The sequence below is a fragment of the Bombus vosnesenskii genome, unplaced genomic scaffold (genome assembly GCF_011952255.1).
Source record: "Bombus vosnesenskii isolate JDL3184/JDL3185 unplaced genomic scaffold, Bvos_JDL3184-5_v1.1 scf7180000014621, whole genome shotgun sequence".
Classification (NCBI taxonomy): domain Eukaryota; kingdom Metazoa; phylum Arthropoda; class Insecta; order Hymenoptera; family Apidae; genus Bombus; species Bombus vosnesenskii.
The window spans coordinates 1,388,600-1,407,580 of record NW_022883555.1 but is presented as its reverse complement, the minus strand read 5'-3'; the positions used below and the strand labels follow the sequence as shown (position 1 = coordinate 1,407,580).

General features: G+C 29.3%; 3 protein-coding genes across 6 annotated transcripts; 1 reads left to right on the top strand and 2 right to left on the bottom strand.

The window, feature by feature from the left end:
* Positions 1-1,513: 1,513 nt before the first annotated feature.
* LOC117240391 (activin receptor type-2B) lies at positions 1,514-4,922 on the bottom strand. 2 transcript variants are annotated; one of them, XM_033506421.1, is made up of 9 exons: positions 4,314-4,922; positions 3,577-3,767; positions 3,316-3,493; positions 3,074-3,228; positions 2,593-2,972; positions 2,334-2,520; positions 2,127-2,264; positions 1,913-2,044; positions 1,514-1,844 (listed from the first exon to the last, which is right to left on the bottom strand). In XM_033506421.1, the coding sequence occupies exons 1-9, from the start codon at positions 4,360-4,362 to the stop codon at positions 1,659-1,661; spliced, it is 1,596 nt and encodes a 531-aa protein (XP_033362312.1). In that variant the 5' UTR covers positions 4,363-4,922; the 3' UTR covers positions 1,514-1,658. The 2 variants fall into 2 exon arrangements, with proteins under 2 accessions (XP_033362312.1, XP_033362313.1); XM_033506422.1 differs by having other exon boundaries at positions 3,089-3,228.
* A 418-nt stretch (positions 4,923-5,340) lies between these two features.
* Positions 5,341-7,904, top strand: LOC117240392. Its single transcript, XM_033506423.1, has 7 exons — positions 5,341-5,751; positions 5,835-6,008; positions 6,120-6,322; positions 6,394-6,547; positions 6,633-6,901; positions 7,033-7,248; positions 7,325-7,904. Exons 1-7 carry the CDS (start codon positions 5,703-5,705, stop codon positions 7,376-7,378), a joined length of 1,119 nt encoding a protein of 372 aa, XP_033362314.1. The 5' UTR covers positions 5,341-5,702; the 3' UTR covers positions 7,379-7,904.
* A 1,579-nt stretch (positions 7,905-9,483) lies between these two features.
* LOC117240390 (protogenin-like) lies at positions 9,484-18,892 on the bottom strand. 3 transcript variants are annotated; one of them, XM_033506420.1, is made up of 20 exons: positions 18,470-18,890; positions 17,393-17,655; positions 17,183-17,315; positions 16,945-17,101; positions 16,800-16,874; positions 16,478-16,704; positions 15,981-16,126; positions 15,743-15,902; positions 15,382-15,666; positions 15,091-15,258; positions 14,823-15,014; positions 14,553-14,737; positions 14,190-14,337; positions 14,004-14,102; positions 13,774-13,927; positions 13,552-13,685; positions 13,113-13,475; positions 12,745-13,022; positions 12,557-12,664; positions 9,484-12,475 (listed from the first exon to the last, which is right to left on the bottom strand). In XM_033506420.1, exons 1-20 carry the CDS (start codon positions 18,534-18,536, stop codon positions 12,266-12,268), a joined length of 3,552 nt encoding a protein of 1,183 aa, XP_033362311.1. In that variant the 5' UTR covers positions 18,537-18,890; the 3' UTR covers positions 9,484-12,265. The 3 variants fall into 3 exon arrangements, with proteins under 3 accessions (XP_033362311.1, XP_033362309.1, XP_033362310.1); XM_033506418.1 differs by having other exon boundaries at positions 12,745-13,475; positions 18,470-18,892; XM_033506419.1 differs by having other exon boundaries at positions 12,745-13,475; positions 15,091-15,255; positions 18,470-18,892.
* Between the last annotated feature and the right edge of the window lie 89 nt (positions 18,893-18,981).

Genomic DNA, 18,981 nt, shown 5'->3' with positions numbered 1-18,981 from the left:
TCACTTTCCTCAAGAAAACTGTGTGCTGCTATAATGAAATCATTATACTTAAAAGTAAAATACATAAGGAAGACTTTTACTAGGCTTAATAAAATTTAATCCATGAGCAGTATGCAGTATTAATTTTGATTGTTTAATATAGTTTTATAATGTACATTTTATATATTTCGAATTAATAAAAAAATTATTAAATTTAATAAATAAAATACATATCATTATGTATTTACGCAATGTGCTTTTAATAAATTTTTCTTCACTTCTTACATTATATTATATATTATTTAAAATTAAAAGAGATCATGGAAAAAATCTTATTTTGCGAAATAAATTAGTCACCTTAAATATTATACTCTTTAAAATGCAAAATAATTAAAATAGTCATCTACCTCGTGCAGAAGTTCTAATAAATTCCTCATGGCTTCCAATCAGTTAAGTTGACTGTTTCTACCAGGTACTTTGTATAAAATTGTTGAGTTATCTTTGTAACAATTCACATATGATAAGACTTTACAGATAAAAATTATGCATTGAATATCATCTTGGCTAGTGTTTAATTCATTTTGTTATCTCTGACCTATTACTGCGCGATTGCTAATATCAATGAGGAATACAACTGCATAAACAAACAAAAAGATATTAATAGTATGTATTTTATCATTTGATACAATAACTTCGAACTCATTTCGGCAAAAACTAAAGGATAAAAATCTCAACATTTATGTTTATCATTAATACTGTACATATAAAGAAGTATTTCTAATTGCATTGTAATTTTTACTTAAATGAGATTTATAAGTGAAATGTAAATTTAGCAATGAAGTTTTTGTTTCTCATCGTAGATTCCTAGTTTTACGTATACAATACGAATGAAGAATTGATTCAATTGATTCCAAATTTTTATATAAAATAGTTACTAATATTTAATAAACTATATTAATTATAAAATTTTAGTGATATATTTAGTGATATATATATATATATATATATATATATATACGCGAATGATTTATATACAAGTAATCCAGAGATGAGTACTACATTGAGACAATAATTACATTTAATAAATAACGATTATTTAAAAAAAAGTTATCTTCGTAAAAATGTTTCTACTTGATACTGTAGTATCTAATTAACGAAAACAATTTTATTCGCGATGATTTACGTTACTTTAAAACATTAACCCATTTGCATCATGGCATACTTAAGAGGACTGGTTCCTATCACCGCGCGCGGTCAGTCGTAGGTGCAGTAAATGATATCAGAATTCTTCATGGAGTTTACCAAACGATTGTTCAAAACGATTGGTAGACAATGTTACTTCGCAAACATCGCATCTTACATTCTTTATAACAGAGGAAAAAAGTAAAAATTATTTATTTAAAATAAAACTATTTAGATTAAAGTGAAAATAAAAAAAAGCAGTGGTCTATCTTGGTGATAGAAGACAGTCGCAGCGCGCGGATTAATCCGCGCTTGGATGCAAATGGGTTAAAACTTATTTTAATTTAAAACAAAAGAAAAAAACCAATAAAAAGATAAAAAATAATCATTACAAAATAGCATGCAATATTTTAACATTCCTCATTGATGTATGCATAAAATTATGATACAGAAAATGGTTGTGCAATTTAACTAAAACTATAATACATGTAGATTAACTACATACTAGATTCCTTAGTGTTAATAGTCTCGTTGGTATTATCAACTCGTATCAACGTTGACGAATTTAAAACAAGCGTCCTACTCAATGTGGCAACCCTTTCCATTACACAAGAAGCTGAAAGACGTGCTTCGGCATCATGATCCCAGCACTCTTCCATTGTATCACAAATTGATTGCAGTCCCTTAAAAAGGAATGAAAAATTTAGTAAAAATCAGCTGCTTACAACATTATGTACTAAAATTTACTTACAGGATGTTTACGCCATGTTTCTAAAATGATTGGCCTTTCTTTTTTATGCACAACACTTTCTTGCATATCTTCCAAAGTGGGATGAAGACCTACTTCATCCTCAAATGGTAATCTATATTCCCCAATTGGTCCCTGAAACAAATAGACATAACACAACTTAGTAATCAATAATACAATAATTAATGAATCAATATATATGTAAATAAGAATTTACATCTTGTACAGTGCATCGTGAAGCTAACTCCCAGAGCACCAGACCACAAGCATACATATCGATTCGTAAAAATGAATCTCTTGTAAAATTAATTGCTCCCTCCAAAACTTCTGGAGCCATATACCTTCTTGTTCCAACCTTCAAATGACAACAAATATGTTGAACTTTACATGTTATAATAAATGTATGCATATGAGATATATATACCTGTCCATGAGTATCTCCACAAGGTTTCCCAGGATGAAATATCAATGCTAAACCAAAATCTGCTATACAAGCACTCATATCAGCTTTAAGCAAAACATTTTTTGACTTAAAATCTCTATGAGCCACAGCAGGTTTGTATCCATCTGCTTTATTGGCTGGAATTTCTTCATGCAAGTGCATCAAACCCCTAATAAATTAAAATTTTCATTACAAAAGAAGATTATTTGAAATATTGCTTAAACTCATACTAAAACATTACCTTGCCATAGATTCTGCTATTCTACACATCTCAGGCCATGTAACAACATTTGCCTTTAAATAATCACATAGTGAACCTTTTTCATGGTATGCAGTGATTAACCAAAATTCAGCTTGTAAATTATCACCTCTTTTTTCAACGCCTATGAAACGTAATATATCTTCATGATCCATGTGGGCAAGTTTGAAAATTTCTTGTTCAGTTTGCCATGATTGCTTATCTTGTATTGGAAATACTTTAACAGCAACAATCTCATTTTTCAATTGTGCTTTCCATACCGCTCCAAAACGACCACGAGCTTTTATTTCAAGCAATTGTATCGGCCGTAATCCCAAATTAGGAGACGGTTGCGGCAGTGGCAGAGGTTCTAGTGTTGGTACCTACAAAAATCATTTTATGTAATACTTATACAATAAGGATAGTTTGTAATTTAGTACGCAAACAAAAGATTTATAACATTAAGTAATTAAGAGATCTGTACATATGCCTTCCAAACCTCGTTGAAATATCCCGACTTCCGACGTCGGTAACACCAATATAATAATGGCAATACAATAGCAAATAGTAGCATAGGTATCAATATTGATAAAACAAGTATTATTATTTGTTGCTCTGTGTTTGGAACAGGTTCTGATTCTGAAACATAATTATATATATATATATATATATATAATCATATAATATTTCAATTAATATGGTATATTATTTAAAGTATGTATCCACCATGAAAAACAGATGGTTGAATAGGTTTAGAAGAAGAAGTTGGATGTGGATCCCATGTGAAATTCTGATTGCACATGTTACCATCACAACAACAGAAAAATAATTCCTTTTTTCTTTCTGCACTGTTTTCAATACAATGTGGCCTATCATAGCAATCATTACTATCCAAAAAACATCCCTGAAAATTCAGTTAAGGATAAAACAAACAATTGCAAAAAAACTAGTAAAAAATATAACTATACATATATGTCTTCTGTTTACCTTTAATTTAATTATAGATTTCTTAGTAACATTGTCAATTTTCCATAGCACATAACAGTGATTTCTTTTGCCAGGATCATGTGGCCCACATTCTTCTCTTCCCGAGCATTCCTGCTGGGATTCTGCACACATTGTTTCATTATAAAATTCACAAACTGATGAACCCTTGACATCATGTCCTAATGTAAATCCTAAAAATTAAAAATTTTTTCATACATTTTTAACATTAAAAGAAAACTAATACTTTGTATAATGGTGTCAAAAATTGACAGTTGCAGAAACGTTAATAATGTTATGTAAATTTAATAAAAAAAAAAGGAACATTACTCATAATTGCAAAAAATTTACGTTATTTTCTTATACCTAAATACAGCTTTACTCTTTTATTTGTTTCAAGAATATACAAGAAATAAATGTCTAGTTGATTTCATATTATTACATTCGATCAAAATCTCCTGTTAGAGGTTGTACTAAAAAACAAAAGGAAATGAAAAGTTTGAACTGGATACTTGTCATTCGATTAAATGCATATATGATAATAAACTACATAAAACATATCATAAACATAAAACATATGTATAATATCGGTCCATAAAAGCGCATAAAATTTAGTAACAGTTCGAAATGCATTCGGTGAAAGGAAATAGTATTATGAACCCTGGAAAATATCACGTCAGTTGGTATTTTAACTCGCGGATGCAACTGTCAAACGAAAGATAATGGGAACAAGCAATTACCTAACAATCCTAGGATGAGATATGGCAGTATCGTCGCATATAAGGACATCGTGAACAGATCGTAAAAAGCATACCAGAAATTTTTAAAGTCTAGACGCACGGTGTTCACGACCGTGGCTAAAGCGCCGGACTTTGGTGCGCAAGGTCCGGGATTCGCGCTTAGCCGTCACATCTGGGTTATTTCTACGTAATCCACACCATCGTGCATGTCTCTTTCTCGAATATGACTTTCTACGGCACCATCTTTCCCGTATGAGTACGTCGAAACCGTAACAAATTAAAAAAAGAAAAATAAAGAAGTTGAGTCTATTAGCTATTAAGCAAATTGTAGTAATTCATCCACCAACACATCTCTCTTCCTCTCCTCTCCCACGTTTATGTCGGAACGCACACACCATGGATTTATGTCATATTTTAACCACTAGAACATTTCGATTTTAGTCACTTTCGAGTTATTACATTTAGCTTCAAAAATGAGCAAGCAAATTTTTTAGTTTTGAATACACCTTGGATGCAATATCGTTCGCAAAAATTGGTAAAATCAACTAAGATTAAGGAGTTGCAAAGCTACATGCCAGATGCACCGCAGATTAATCATGAACTAATGGATCACAATAGAACTACCACGCTGATAAAAAGTTGGTGCGCTTGGTGTTTTTGCAGTTTGAATTTTATTATCTCTTATAAAACGTAGGAGACGTACAAAATAAAGATATGAACTATTCAATATGTTATCTAAGTTAAGAGGGAAAAACAAAACTCACAAAGTCCATTTAAAAAATGTGTATATTGTGTTATATGAAAACAATAATTATAATATGCATATATATACATCATTATGTTATAAGTTTACAAGAAAAATATGTTTTTAAATTTATAAAAATTATTAAATGAATCTTATAATTTATACATCATCGCTATATCGATAAGGTAGAGAAGTATCTCTATCGACCGCGTTTGCATCAGTTTTGAAACTCGGCCAGTAGCATATTGATCATTCATAATCTCGTTTTTCGGTAGGTATTCTTTATATTTTGCTTGTTAGTGATTGATGCGCGATTTAGGAGAAGGCACTTTTAAACTGCAACCGAGAATCGTCAGTGAACGGTACCTCATGATTCTGTCTTCCTCTAACTTAAGGCAATCAAAAACTACATTCAGCATCGATGATTCTGACGAAAGGCATCGGTATAGAACGGTGGTAGTGGTAACACATTTATTTGCGGCATATTTTTGAGGTTAGGTGAAGGCTGGTCGCACAGTGATTTGATAACCATATCGCTAACTGAAGTCTTTTTATGAAGTGTCATAACGCATAACGTTCTTCTTACTTTGACAAAAGCGGACGAAACTTAACAAAGGAATAACGGATTTAAATGACAAATAATTATGGCAACGTCTGGTTCTAATAAAAAGCCAAGAGTAATAATTTTAGGAGGTGAGCATATTCTACTTCATATGATAGCATATAGCGGAAGTGACAAACAAAACAACTAAAAGGAAGTTTTATCGTTGAAACAGGATGCGGTTTCATAGGACGTAATCTCGTGGAATATCTACTGGATAACGATCTTGTGTCCTTTATACGTGTAGTGGATAAAGTGCCGCCGCAAACTGCTTGGCTGAATACTAAACATCAGCAATTATTCGAGCATCCTTTGCTCGAATTTAAGAGCGCAAATTTAATCAACACTGGTAATTTAAAGTTTGATAAGGGCGCTTATCTATTTTCAACGAAACAATTACGATAATAATAGTTTTGTTGAACATGTACTTTATGATTAGCATTTGAATATTTATTTGTAGTATCTTGTCAAAATGCATTTTTATCTGACAATCCGATTAATTTTGTAATCAATTGTGCTGGAGAAACAAAGAGCAGTCAAACTGATCCTGTATATAAAGAAGGAATTTATAAGTTGAGTATGAATTGTGCTCAACAAGCTGCAAAATTACAAGTTGATCGTTATGTAGAAATATCTTCTGGTAATTTTAGTACCTCTGACAAAGTATGTGAACTTTGATATTTTTGTATTAAACAATCTATTACAAAGATTAGTAATCTGTAATATTTTCATAGAATTCTCTCAAAGAAGAAGATGCTGGAGAACCATGGACATTTGTTGCAAAGTATAAGTTACAAGTAGAGAATGATTTAAAAATCATACCAAATTTAAACTTTACAATCCTTAGACCAGCCATAGTATATGGCTGTGGTGATAGAAATGGATTAGGTAATAATAATTTATTGCCTAATAGAAAATGAACAAATAATTTTTTCAAATATTTTATATATGTAAATTAATTTTCCCTATGTAGCACCACGTTTAGTGGTAGGAGCTGTTTATAAACATTTGGGAGAAATGATGAAATTACTTTGGGGACCAGATCTTCACATGAACACAGTTCATGTGAGGGATGTAGCCAGGGCTATTTGGCATGTAGTAAATAGGCCAGAAACTGTAGGTCAAACATATAACGTTGTTGATGAAGGTGATTCAACTCAAGGATCAATCAGTGCTATAGTTTCAGAATTATTTAATATCAATCATGATTATTGGGGTACTGCACTTTCTACACTAGCCAAAGTATGGAAGAAAATTTGTTACTCTATTTTTTTCTCTTACTACTAAGAAATTTAGATATAATTTTTTTGAACTATAATGCAAGTTTTAATTCTGATGTGGGTTAAAAACCTTATTTTGTTTATTTATTTTAGACAGATATGAGTTCTGTTGTTGAAGAAGTCAATGACAAACATATGGGACCTTGGGCAGAAGCTTGCAATAAAGATGGAGTGGAAAATAGTCCTCTGTCTCCATACATAGATCAAGAACTTCTTTATAATAAGCATTTGTATTTACAGGCAGGAAAATTATCGAGTATTGGGTTTACATATCTTTATCCAAAACTCACAAAAGATGCTTTGAAAGAGGTAAATAATTATTTATGTGACTAAGAGAACATAAATTCTGATGAGGAATATTATTATGTCAATTATTTATTTATAGGTTCTTGACGATTATGTAAACATGAAGATATTTCCACATTCCTTGGTTCTATGAATTTCAACAATATAGACTGCCAAGATCAAATATTGAAAAAGCTTACAATAATTTGTATGAAATAACATTTGGAGCGTTTCACCTTGTGCCTAGTAATCTATGCAAGTTACATACTCTATTGTATGTTACACACCTTACTCGTATTTTACCTTCTAACAAATATTGTTAGTCGAGTTTATAAAAAAGTACAGATGGAATATGAAGATTTCATGTATAAGCCTATTGCAAATGTGATAAAGTAGGAATTAATGTACTTAATTTTACTATAGTTTGAGTATAAAATTTTTGCACCTTAGGGTTGCTAGTCAGTTTCGACATTATAGGAAGAACTAAGTTGAAAAATATTGAAGAACAAAACTAGACTATTTACATGCCTAAACACGATATATTATAACATGTAATGTTATTTGGATAAATATTTTAGAGAATTATGTACATCGCCAAAATGCTTTTTATACTGAATTTTTCAAGACTGGGAGTATAAATAAAAACTGTTAAACAATTAACGAGATCTATAGAAGTAGAAGGATTTTGTGTTTTTATATCCATTGCATTCCACTTAACGTGTATCTTCCAAAAGCTGTGACTCATAACTTAGAAATCTTTTTATTCCAAATAAATGATATCTTATGGTTATATAAATTTAATAAATTAGATATATTTAAATTATATAATGTATTAAATCAAGTACAAATAATATTAATTAAGTTAGAAAATATTTCTAAACGCCAAACAAAAAAATTAGTAAGTTTATTATATAAAGGTAAACATAATTTTTACACAAAATAATATATAATAAAATGGCAATAACTGCCAAGTAAAATTAATAGCATTACTATTCTGAAGCAATTGTTATTAATTTGATAATAAAGTTACTCATTTACGCATTTATTCACTTGTTTTACCTGTACCTTCGCAGTTCTTCGTAACTGAATGTTTTTCTAGGGTTAGGCATTATTTTTTACATATATTTTAACACAACCAACATCGATACACTGTTTTAATTTTATTTCAATCATTGGTTACAACAAGATACTGCATCAGAAGGGTCAACAATATCATTAAATATTTCGTGTATCGTTTTAATACTTTAAACAATAAGATTATAATTTGATGTAGTTCATTATACATAATATATTAAAATATATACTTTTAATATTTTCTGCAGATAATATATATACAATCGTAGATAAAAATATTTACAAAGTAACTGCACCCTAAAAAACAGCATAATTATAGCAATACATTAATCGTGTATGTTCCAGTAAAAAAATGATAAGGATTTATGAAAAAATAAATTAATAAAGTTTTCTCGATATAGAATAAGTGCTATAATTAACGGCAATGATACAAATATCAAATTTCTTTTACCGGGTTTGCTTTTTCATATATATCTTATATAAAATAAAGTATAATGTCTTGGTTATATCTACTCACTGTAATAAATTTTTTGAGGTAAATCGTGTAAATCTAAATTATAGTGCTGTGTAATAGGTACTGAGGTTAAGTTAAAATTAAGTAATATAACATACCTACCCCTTGTATAGGGTGGCAATTATGGAGGTATATTTACTTGACTAGAGTCGCCGTACAACATAATTAATACTTTATCTGTGTATGGCCAATACTATTGGATTGTTACTTTGTGAAAGAACTATTGCAAGTGAAATGAAATAATATGTACTATGCTCCTTATCATTTAGTAAAGGTACAAGTTCAAATGATATAATAGAAAATTAAATTTGATGCATAAATGACAAAAGTAGTATGAATAATACCTTATGCATATCCGAAACATTGCTTAGCGTAATGCAGTAAAGTAATAGATTATGATATTTCTAAATCAATGTATATAATAATTTATAAGATAAACAAATACTTTTTTTTAAATTGTAATCAAAATAGCCTCAATTCTAATATTTTTCTTCCATATAAATCATTATACTCTAAATGTAACATTTACAATACTTGCTGTTTCCTATTTGTAGCCTAAAGATAACAATGTTTATTGCTTTGTATTTCAATACTGTGTAATCAATCTTTTGAAGCAAATAAAACGCTCAGATAACAGCACGGCGACTCTATTTTTTGCTTTCTCTTTTTTCTTTTTTACAAAGCTTGAAACTTATCACATTCACACAATTAATCAAAGATATTATGATACCAATTCAACACCATACGTTTCAATCCATTTCAAATTTACGAATGTTGTCTTATAAATTGAAAACTTTTTATATAAGGTACAAATTAACGCAAATAAATGATTTTTTATATTAAAATTACGTTCATAGCAGACAGAACAATATCGCGCTTAACAAATACAGTACATTATGCGGCTAAAAAGTAAAATGATCAAAATACAATTTAATTCTATGAACATTAGTTAAGATTTGTATACAATAAAATCAAAACATTTTTTAAAATGACAAATGCGTAATATTTGCCATGGAATATTTTGTCGCCATATTAATTATTATATCTCTTTTTCTTTATTAATGCTTTTGATCTATCTTTTCTTCCCTTAAAAATAATACCTTTTTCTTTACAACTATTTTTTTGTTCTTTTTTTAAAATTCCATTAATGTTAGAAAATTGTACAAGCTTAATAATTAACATATACATACAGTGCAAAAAATATTTAAAAGTATTTTAAGAATTTTAATGCAAAAAGAAAAATGAATTCATGAGCGATCAGTTACTAGTTGCCTACTATTATATATCAATTCTCATTTCTTATTTAACTCTAAGAAGAGTAACAAATACCTTCAACAAATATAAAAGTATACTACTATATGTCAGTAACATAAAATGTAACAGGTCGTGTTAAATATGATAACAAATGGAAAACAAATCATTTAAATAAAAATCACAAAACAGGCATTCTATCTGTGAAATGTTTATGTTTCATAACAAACATAATTTGTTGTAGAACTGTCAAGTCAGTAAATAGCTATGATAGTTTATCTTTAATTGAGATTCTAATAATCGTGATCGTAGAATATGTAACGAATTTCATAAATAGTGTTTAAATGAAGTTACTTATTTTCATAAAACTGCAATCAGATCTTGTGAAATTTTTTAGTAATCCACTAGTACTGAGTTTTCATAAAAATAGGTAAATCATGAGTTGTATTCAAAAAAGTTTAGTTATAGAATATACAATATAAAAAATCTCTATTAATAGCAACATCATTTCAACACAAGGCAGAATAATTTTTTCAAAAATGACTTTAAATTATATGTTTAACAAATTATCTCGTACAAAGATGTAAAACTCTGTGTAATAAATATATGGTAAAATCTCTAGCATGTGCAGATTGAATTAATTCTATTTTTACATGATTTCATACTGTGCTTGTAGTGACTATATTATTGCATAAATTCAGTGTAATGTGATCATTTAAAATAGTACTGAATGTAAAATGTAATAAATAACAATTAATGGAGGTACAATAATAACATGACATATCTACGTCTCACTCTAAAAGATATAGCTTATTCTATCAGGTACTGTGTTGGGTTTTTCTGTCATGGTAACATGCACCAGTCTGGAATATGTTTATAATTTTCTTTCGCATTTTTCACTTTTTGCTTTTGTATGATGTAGTTAACTTTAAATATCTTGTACAACATAAGGTTTCTTTTATCATATGAACAGGAAAAAATACATATATTATATTATACATTTTCAGTGATTAAATTAATATTATGATTTAAAATTGTTTCGATTCTTTTTGTAGATTTCTTTTATATTACAAAATCTTAATGCTGTTTTTACAAATTTCATTATTATTTTTTCCTGTTCTCAAATGTCTCAATAGTGTATAATACAGTTATCAAACTTGTAGTATAAAAAAGATTCTGCTAAATTATATAATATGGACATTTCAGTTACACTTTTTAAAAATGTTTGTCAACGTCTTATTTTTCAATAAAATAAATATTTGCCAAGATTTGCGATGCTATATGTATACTTACAGTATTTGTAATAAAAGAAAAACCTAGACTATACTTTTAATACATAAAATCTGATTATATAGTACTTTTTCTTAATTTCTTAGAACCTAAGAACCATCTCTTGTTAATTTAGATTTAGTTAATGGAAAACATAAGATTTTGGAATGATCAGTACTATTGCTCTCTATAAAAGCAATATATATCATGAAATAAATTAGGCCATACCCGTAATTTGGATATTTAATAATTTTGTCTTCTAGTGTGAAGGAATGCATTATTTACTTTTTCACTATTATTCGAAATATGATATTTTATGAACATACTCATAATTAACAGACACCCAGGTGCACATCAAGAATTTTCATATCATCCCACTTGCTTAATTTTCATTTTTATACTCTTCTTTTTTAATTTTCATTTTCATACTCTTCTTAATAGATGTCAATATACATATGAGCAAGTTACCTAATGAATATTATTAAGTATCATTTGCATGATATATCTGTGCCACGGTATTATTTCATACAAAATGAAATCTAAAAATTACTAGATTCCTTGCCGAACTGCTAATGCAGAAATACTGTGTTATCGATAATAACTTGCTTTCAAACATTATATACAAGATAATAGTTGAAGTGTCCAGATTCAACGCACTTTCAAAACATTATTATTTACATTAATCATGTATGCGTCAGTATTTTTATTCACAAGTTATGCCATGTTAAACTTGTAAAATATAGTAACTTGCATTGCTTCTAACTTCCTTGAGAATTCTGTTCTTGTAATTCATACATACATATGTATGTACTTTTGTGTGTATATACATCTTGCAATCAAATTATTCGAGTTGCACGAAAAGTTTTACATCCTACCTGTTGCACGGAAGCATAGGAAGAAAATGTGAACACGCAAATATATTGCCTAATGGTTTCATCCATTTGGTCCAAGCGCCGGAACAGATATACATATAGGTTTTGGTAAGGACGTATCTCCATCTGGACAACCAGAATTATTATTTAAACTGCTATTGCTACTGCCTAAAGTACAATTGACCACCGTAAGCTGTGTGCCATCTAAATCTTGTTCTGGCTCTTGTTCTTGTTTTTGTGTACTTAAGACAACACTGTCCATTGTTTTGTACTATATTTCAAGACATATATTAGTTTCATATATAAAATTATTTAATCATTTTGTATTATTCAAAATGAAAATTTTTCGCACCTGAGAATTTTTTGTTATATGAATATCTTTCGGTTCACCATTTATTTCCCATGATGGTAATAAAGGCTCTTTTACACAAGATTCAAGAATTCCATTAGATTTGCCACCCTGCAATGATATTTTTCATAGAATTGTTTATCCAAATATAAGCTTATGTTCATATACATTACAAAAAAACATTTACATACTTTCGTGTCTAAATGTGGGTTAGTTGTGATTGGAGATGTGGGACAAAGAACAGCAAGTTCAATTTCATTAGGCGTTATTCTGGTATTCATCTGTTGACTCACTGATGTAGAAGACTGATCCGCGCAACATCTATTTCCATTTCGTACCGAAGCACGACCTTTTGTAGATTGCGCACTTTCTCTCAAAATACGAGCATTCTCACATTTTTTTCGACAATATATACTGCACAGGCAAATTGTAATAAATCCAATACTTATGCTTACACCAAGAATTACACCTAAAATAAGTAAATATGAAATAATTATAAGATTAAATTTTATTATTTCAATTAACTTCTTGTACAATTGAAGCAAATAAGTTTGTTTACCAAGACTCTGATCAGGTTTTGTATTTTGTGGTGGTTTTTGTTCATCTGGAGGACTTGGTACCTTTGATGAACCGCCAGTAATAATGATTATAGGATCTGACGGTTTACCATAACCGGCCTTTGTCATAGCTTGAACCATGACAAAATACCGTTTTCCTGGAGTTAGACCAGGTAAAGTTGTCGATGTTTTATTGCCAAGTACTGTTACATTTCTCCATGCTGTGGCTGAATCCGTTAAGTCCATTGTATATATAACGAAATAGTTTTGTATTATACCATTTATATTACTTGGTTCCTTCCATGCAATTCGTACTTTTGTATTATTTACTAAAAACCATTGTACTTCTTCTACTTTGCCAGGGACTGAAATTAATTGTTAAATTACCATTTCTGTAATACGAACGTACAAATAAATAGTATAATGTATTTATACACTTACTATCTTCATTCGTATAACATTCTACAGATTCGCTATAAAAATTGCTTTGGTTTGTATTATTTTGAATGGCCCTTACTTTAAACTGATATAATGTAAATGGTTTGAGTTTGTCAATATTTGCTTTTGTATCGTTCCTATCAAGAGGATGTTAAAAATATTTAGTGCAAAGATATTGATTGAAATTATAATGAAAAAAGATTATGCATAATTTATATTACGTACAATATAAAACATTTAGGACCATCTGAATTTGCGACATGAATTGCATGATAACATAATTCAAAAGAGTTCACTTCATGCACACCATTCAAGGACCATGTAACATTTATGGAAGTAGGTGAAACAGGAATTGCTTCCAAGGCCATTGGTACATTATCTGATTAATAAAAAAAATGATATATCCAATTAATTCGTTTATGTTATAATAAAATTTATATTTATAATATACTTACTTGTATCAAGTTGAATAGTATGTATTTGTTTTGTTAAACAGCCTGTTGTTTCACCAGAACTTATCATACATAAGCCCATTGTATAAGAAACATTTACATCTAATTATGAACAAAAAATAAATACATAATTAAAGAAGAACACAACATATACATAATTTTTTGGAAATGATTCTGACCAATACCTACCAAGATTAGTAAATACATATTCTGTAACATTTTGTGGTAAAAAAATAGTTGCTAATTTATGTCCACTTTGATTCTCACAATAAATTTGCCAAAGATCAAATTCCGTTTCAATTATGTTATTTTCCCTAACATTTATTTTCCATTTCATCTAACATGACAAAATTTATTTCAATATTATAGAAATACAATATAATATATAATAATATTATCATATAATATATATAATATATTATGCATATATATACATATATATTATTCATATATATATACATATGATATATATAATAAATATTATATTATATAATATAATATTATAATACAATAATATTAAAAAGATTTGATTAACAAAATTTATATACTAACCTTTACAATTGAAGCATTTATTATTAATACTTGTACATCCACAACATTTTTGATAATAAATTGATTAGATTCAGCTGGTGGCATAGTTACAGTAATCCACTCTAATTGCGATTCGCTCACGTTAGGCCAACCTTGTTTTGTTCTGGCTAGTACTCGTAGGTCGTATTGTGCTCCAGGTATTAAATCTTCAAGAACATGATTAGTAATCTTCAAATAAAATTAATACAAAAGAGTGTACAAAAGACTGTACAAAAAGAATTACATACATACCAGAAAATACATAAGAATCCACGTCAGCGGGTAAGTGAAGAACCCGAGAAGATGGATGTTCATGCAGTCTCAACTGTAATTTATATTGTACCACAACACCACGAGACTCCTTTTTAGGTAATGGCTCCCATGATACATTTAACTTTGTACTACTAAGTATATTCGCGTTTACTTTTGGTGCACCTTTAGGAACTGAATAAAGAAAATAAACTGTACCTTTGGCTTTTCATTACGTTTATGATAAAATTTACATTAAAAAATAACGCACCACTTGGGGCTGTAGAACACAAAATGGTGGCTGATTGATCGCTAGGACCATAATTGTTCCACACTCGTATGTAGAAGGAATAATTAGTATATGGTTCAAGAAGCTTCGTCACTTCTACTGACGTAGAATTACCCGGTTCAGGTGGAGAAACTTCTTCTTTGCCTCCTTCTTGATGAACACCACATATAAGATGTTGGAAAACATTATAAAATATTTAACTAACCACTATATAAAATATTTAACTAATTATTATATAAGTATTTCTATGCATATTAAATCGTTTAAACTTACCTACGGGACTATAATGGACGGTATAAGCTTTAATACTGCTATGTGATAAAGACTTTGGTGGTTCCCAGGAAATAAAAATTTTAACGGGTGACAGAGCACGACATTTTAAAGAGGTAGGTGCAGCAGGACTATTACGAGATGTGTTTACTTGAAGCCGACCTGCGGCCCAAATTTCTCCCACAGAATTTACAGCAACACATTGATAAATACCAGAATCAGATGGAACTGTTGCTGATATTGCAAGTTCCATCTTATTAAATTCTTTTGTATATATAGTCCTACGTCCTGCAAAAATAGTTTATACATAAATTATACATATTATAATATGAAGATAAATAAATATTGTAATGAATAACTTTACCATTAATTGTTATATTCAATGAATCTTTTAACCAATATATTTTAGGCACAGGTAACCCTTGTGCTTGACATTCAAATCTTGCGGTTCTCCCATTTGGACATACTTGATTTGTAGGTATCTTCACAAATGATGGTGGTATTAATATATCCACTGTTACATTCTGAAATGTTTTTTGCAGCATGTTATTAAAATTATGAACAACTATGTTCATACTTGATAATATTTTTTAATAACTTACTTGAATCTTCACATTATTTGTAACAGAGTTCTTTATAGAACATACATAAACTCCTGCATCAGATGCACTCACATTTACTAGTGACAATATAGTAATACCAATACTAGAATTAAGCAAAATGTGAGGTTGTGCAACATTATGATTACCTAAAAATGAATAAATCACTACATTTGTGTATTATAAATATCATCTATATATAAATAATGTTATTAACCGTTTGAGTTCCAAGCAGCACGATCGCGCTGTTTAGATTTTGTGTTGAAAAGTTCCAGTACATTTGAACGCAATAATTTTTATTGGACAAAACTTGAAATATTTATAAACTAATTGTACGCATATATAATAATATAGATGTATTTCATAAAGTAACAAATATGACAAACTCTATTGTGACGCAATCGATTAAGACAAGTGCTATCGCGCTGCTCGGGATTTTTCGACCCTGTTTTTTCAATGACCCCTGGGACTCAAATGGTTAATATATGTATATCAAATACCAGTATAGCGAGGAATAAATGACCACATCATAAGTGGCGGTGGATATCCAGATGCAGCACATACTAAACTAAGATTCGATCCATTTAACAACCAATGATTGTATGAAATTTGTGGAAATAACAATGGTGGTATATGTGATCCATTACCCTCTGGTTGTGAAATAACAGTTAATTTTGCTTCCTTACTTTTTTTGGTTTTCTTTAGGAATTCATTATTTACTATGCATCTGTGAATATAGATAATATATTATATAGTTTTTTCTTTACTAATTTAATTTCACAAATTGTTTTATAATTGTATGATATTAGTACAAATACAAACCTATATGAACCAGCATCTGATAACTTCGTTGCTTTTATATACAGAACACCTGGTGGTACCATTATATACTTACTACTACAAATTAAATAATCTCAATTAATATAAAAAATAATTTCATTGTTAATTCTTGACAAAAATTACTTACTTTAAATTACTCTGATTGGGCAACAATATTTTTTCATTATGCTGCCATGTGATATTAGGAGGAAAAGGAACACTATCTATTAAACAAGATAATCTTGCAATTTCACCTTCTTGTACAGTTATATTTTCTGGTGACTTTTTAAATACATGGGCAAGTTCTAAATAAATATAATTATATGTTTTAACACCATTTATAAAATCAGGATGCTTAATAACAGTATGTTAAACAGAAAACTTACCTGCTATGTGAATAAATGTAGGAGATGATCTTAGAAGCCCTAAATTAGTACGTGTTACACAACGATATTCATCTTTGTAATAATCTTTAAAGTTAACTGTAGTAGAGTTTTTTTCTTTAAACTTTTGCACCATCTATTATAACAATAAAATAAAATACTTAATTGATTTAATTTTAATATAAATAACAAATAAAATTTTTCAATATATACCTTATGTAAATGAAGAGAACCATTCTTGAGAATAGTACAACGTGCAATACCACATGGTGGTGCAGGTATTCCATTGTGTAACCAAGAAATATTTTGATTTGGTCCAGTTATACAAGTAAGTGTAACTCCTTTTTTTCCTAATATCACATGACCACTGGGTTGAATTTCTAATGTTATGCCAGAACTTTTGGTTGGACTAATGTTGAAACTTTCTGATTTTGACACGTTTTTGTTATGTAGACCAGTTCCAATTTCTTTGACACCTAAAGTATAAAACATAAAGCACTATCTAAAAATGTACTAGCTTACAATTTTTATAATAATGTGTTAAAATATATTTTGAATATTATAAACTGTCACATTCAAAATGGCTATTACATCACCCCCTCCCCTCTCTATTAATATTATAAAGATGAGATTCAATATATTATATAATAGAATATAAAGTAAATAAAACATAAAATTATCAGATGATTCTGCAAATGGAGAATCTGACTTATAGCATAACTAATTTATAGAATACATTTAAAGTATAATGATTATAAAATCATTGTTATATTATATATAGTATATTATGCCACATTTATGTTTTAATTTATATATTAGGAACAGAAAAAAAGGACATATATCCCATTTGTTTACTAAAAAAAGATGATAATTTGCACATAATTTTGGTATAAAAAAGATGATATGTGATATATTCATGTAAAATTATACTAATCCAAATTTTAAATCATTAGAGTAAATCTACCATATCATAATTCAAATAATCTTTTACCAATGAAATATCTAAATATTTTAAACTATTTGTTTTACAGCAATTTCTTTTCGTACATGTCATAGTAATATAAACAAAATATTTAGGAAATATAATCATTTTTCTCAAAAGGCTATATAATCAAAAATGTTCGAATTTTAACTCTTATTTTAATCAGATAATGCACAGTTCGTAAAAAAAGAAAAAGTATCAAGATTGTAATCATCTATAAGTGTACAAAAGAACGAACGTTAGGCGCGTGGTCCAGCGTGTTTGGCGAATATAAACAGATTAGATTGACGGAGAGAAGGGAGACGCACCTGCGGCATAAGCGGGCTTTAGCACTTCTGTAAACAAGATGCTCAGTAAAAGTACTCGCGCCGCCATATATTCACACTCATTGGCACTAGTTTCACTGACAAATCTTGGCCGAAATACGCCGTCGGTTTGGTAGACTTTTCTGCGAAATTCGTCGCCGCATGTTTGACATCGCCTGCAAGAGTTTTTGGCCGTTCCGTTCGCCGAACTCTTACCCCCCTTTCAGCTTCGCTCTAGCTTCTCACATTATCGTAAAGATTGACAATATATCGTCACCGAAAACTCGAGGACGTCGACAATACCGAGAGTTACACGGTCGTCGCGAATTATACTCGATTAGCTTCGTTTGCATTAGCACGCGATTCATTCGTTTCTTGCCATCTTCTAATTCGCTACTACCCTTGTTTGTAATTATTCCAGTGAGGAAAAGACGCACAAAATTCTAGATCGCGACCCACAGCGCCGGATGCGAGAAATTTTTGAAACAGAATGATGTTTTGTTACGCAGCACCAC

Excerpts from the sequence above, each read along its gene's own strand:
- LOC117240391 (XM_033506421.1), bottom strand. The coding sequence starts at position 4,362 with ATGTCCTTATATGCGACGATACTGCCATATCTCATCCTAGGATTGTTA. Across the intron at positions 2,521-2,592 it reads ATAGCAGAATCTATGGCAAG|GGGTTTGATGCACTTGCATG; the intron begins GTAATGTTTTAG and ends TTAATTTATTAG. Across the intron at positions 1,845-1,912 it reads AAACATGGCGTAAACATCCT|GGACTGCAATCAATTTGTGA; the intron begins GTAAGTAAATTT and ends TTCCTTTTTAAG.
- LOC117240392 (XM_033506423.1), top strand. The coding sequence starts at position 5,703 with ATGGCAACGTCTGGTTCTAATAAAAAGCCAAGAGTAATAATTTTAGGA. Across the intron at positions 6,009-6,119 it reads CGCAAATTTAATCAACACTG|TATCTTGTCAAAATGCATTT; the intron begins GTAATTTAAAGT and ends ATTTATTTGTAG. Across the intron at positions 7,249-7,324 it reads CAAAAGATGCTTTGAAAGAG|GTTCTTGACGATTATGTAAA; the intron begins GTAAATAATTAT and ends ATTTATTTATAG.
- LOC117240390 (XM_033506418.1), bottom strand. The coding sequence starts at position 18,536 with ATGGCGGCGCGAGTACTTTTACTGAGCATCTTGTTTACAGAAGTGCTA. Across the intron at positions 15,667-15,742 it reads ATTGAATATAACAATTAATG|GACGTAGGACTATATATACA; the intron begins GTAAAGTTATTC and ends CTATTTTTGCAG. Across the intron at positions 13,686-13,773 it reads GGTCCTAAATGTTTTATATT|GAACGATACAAAAGCAAATA; the intron begins GTACGTAATATA and ends TCCTCTTGATAG.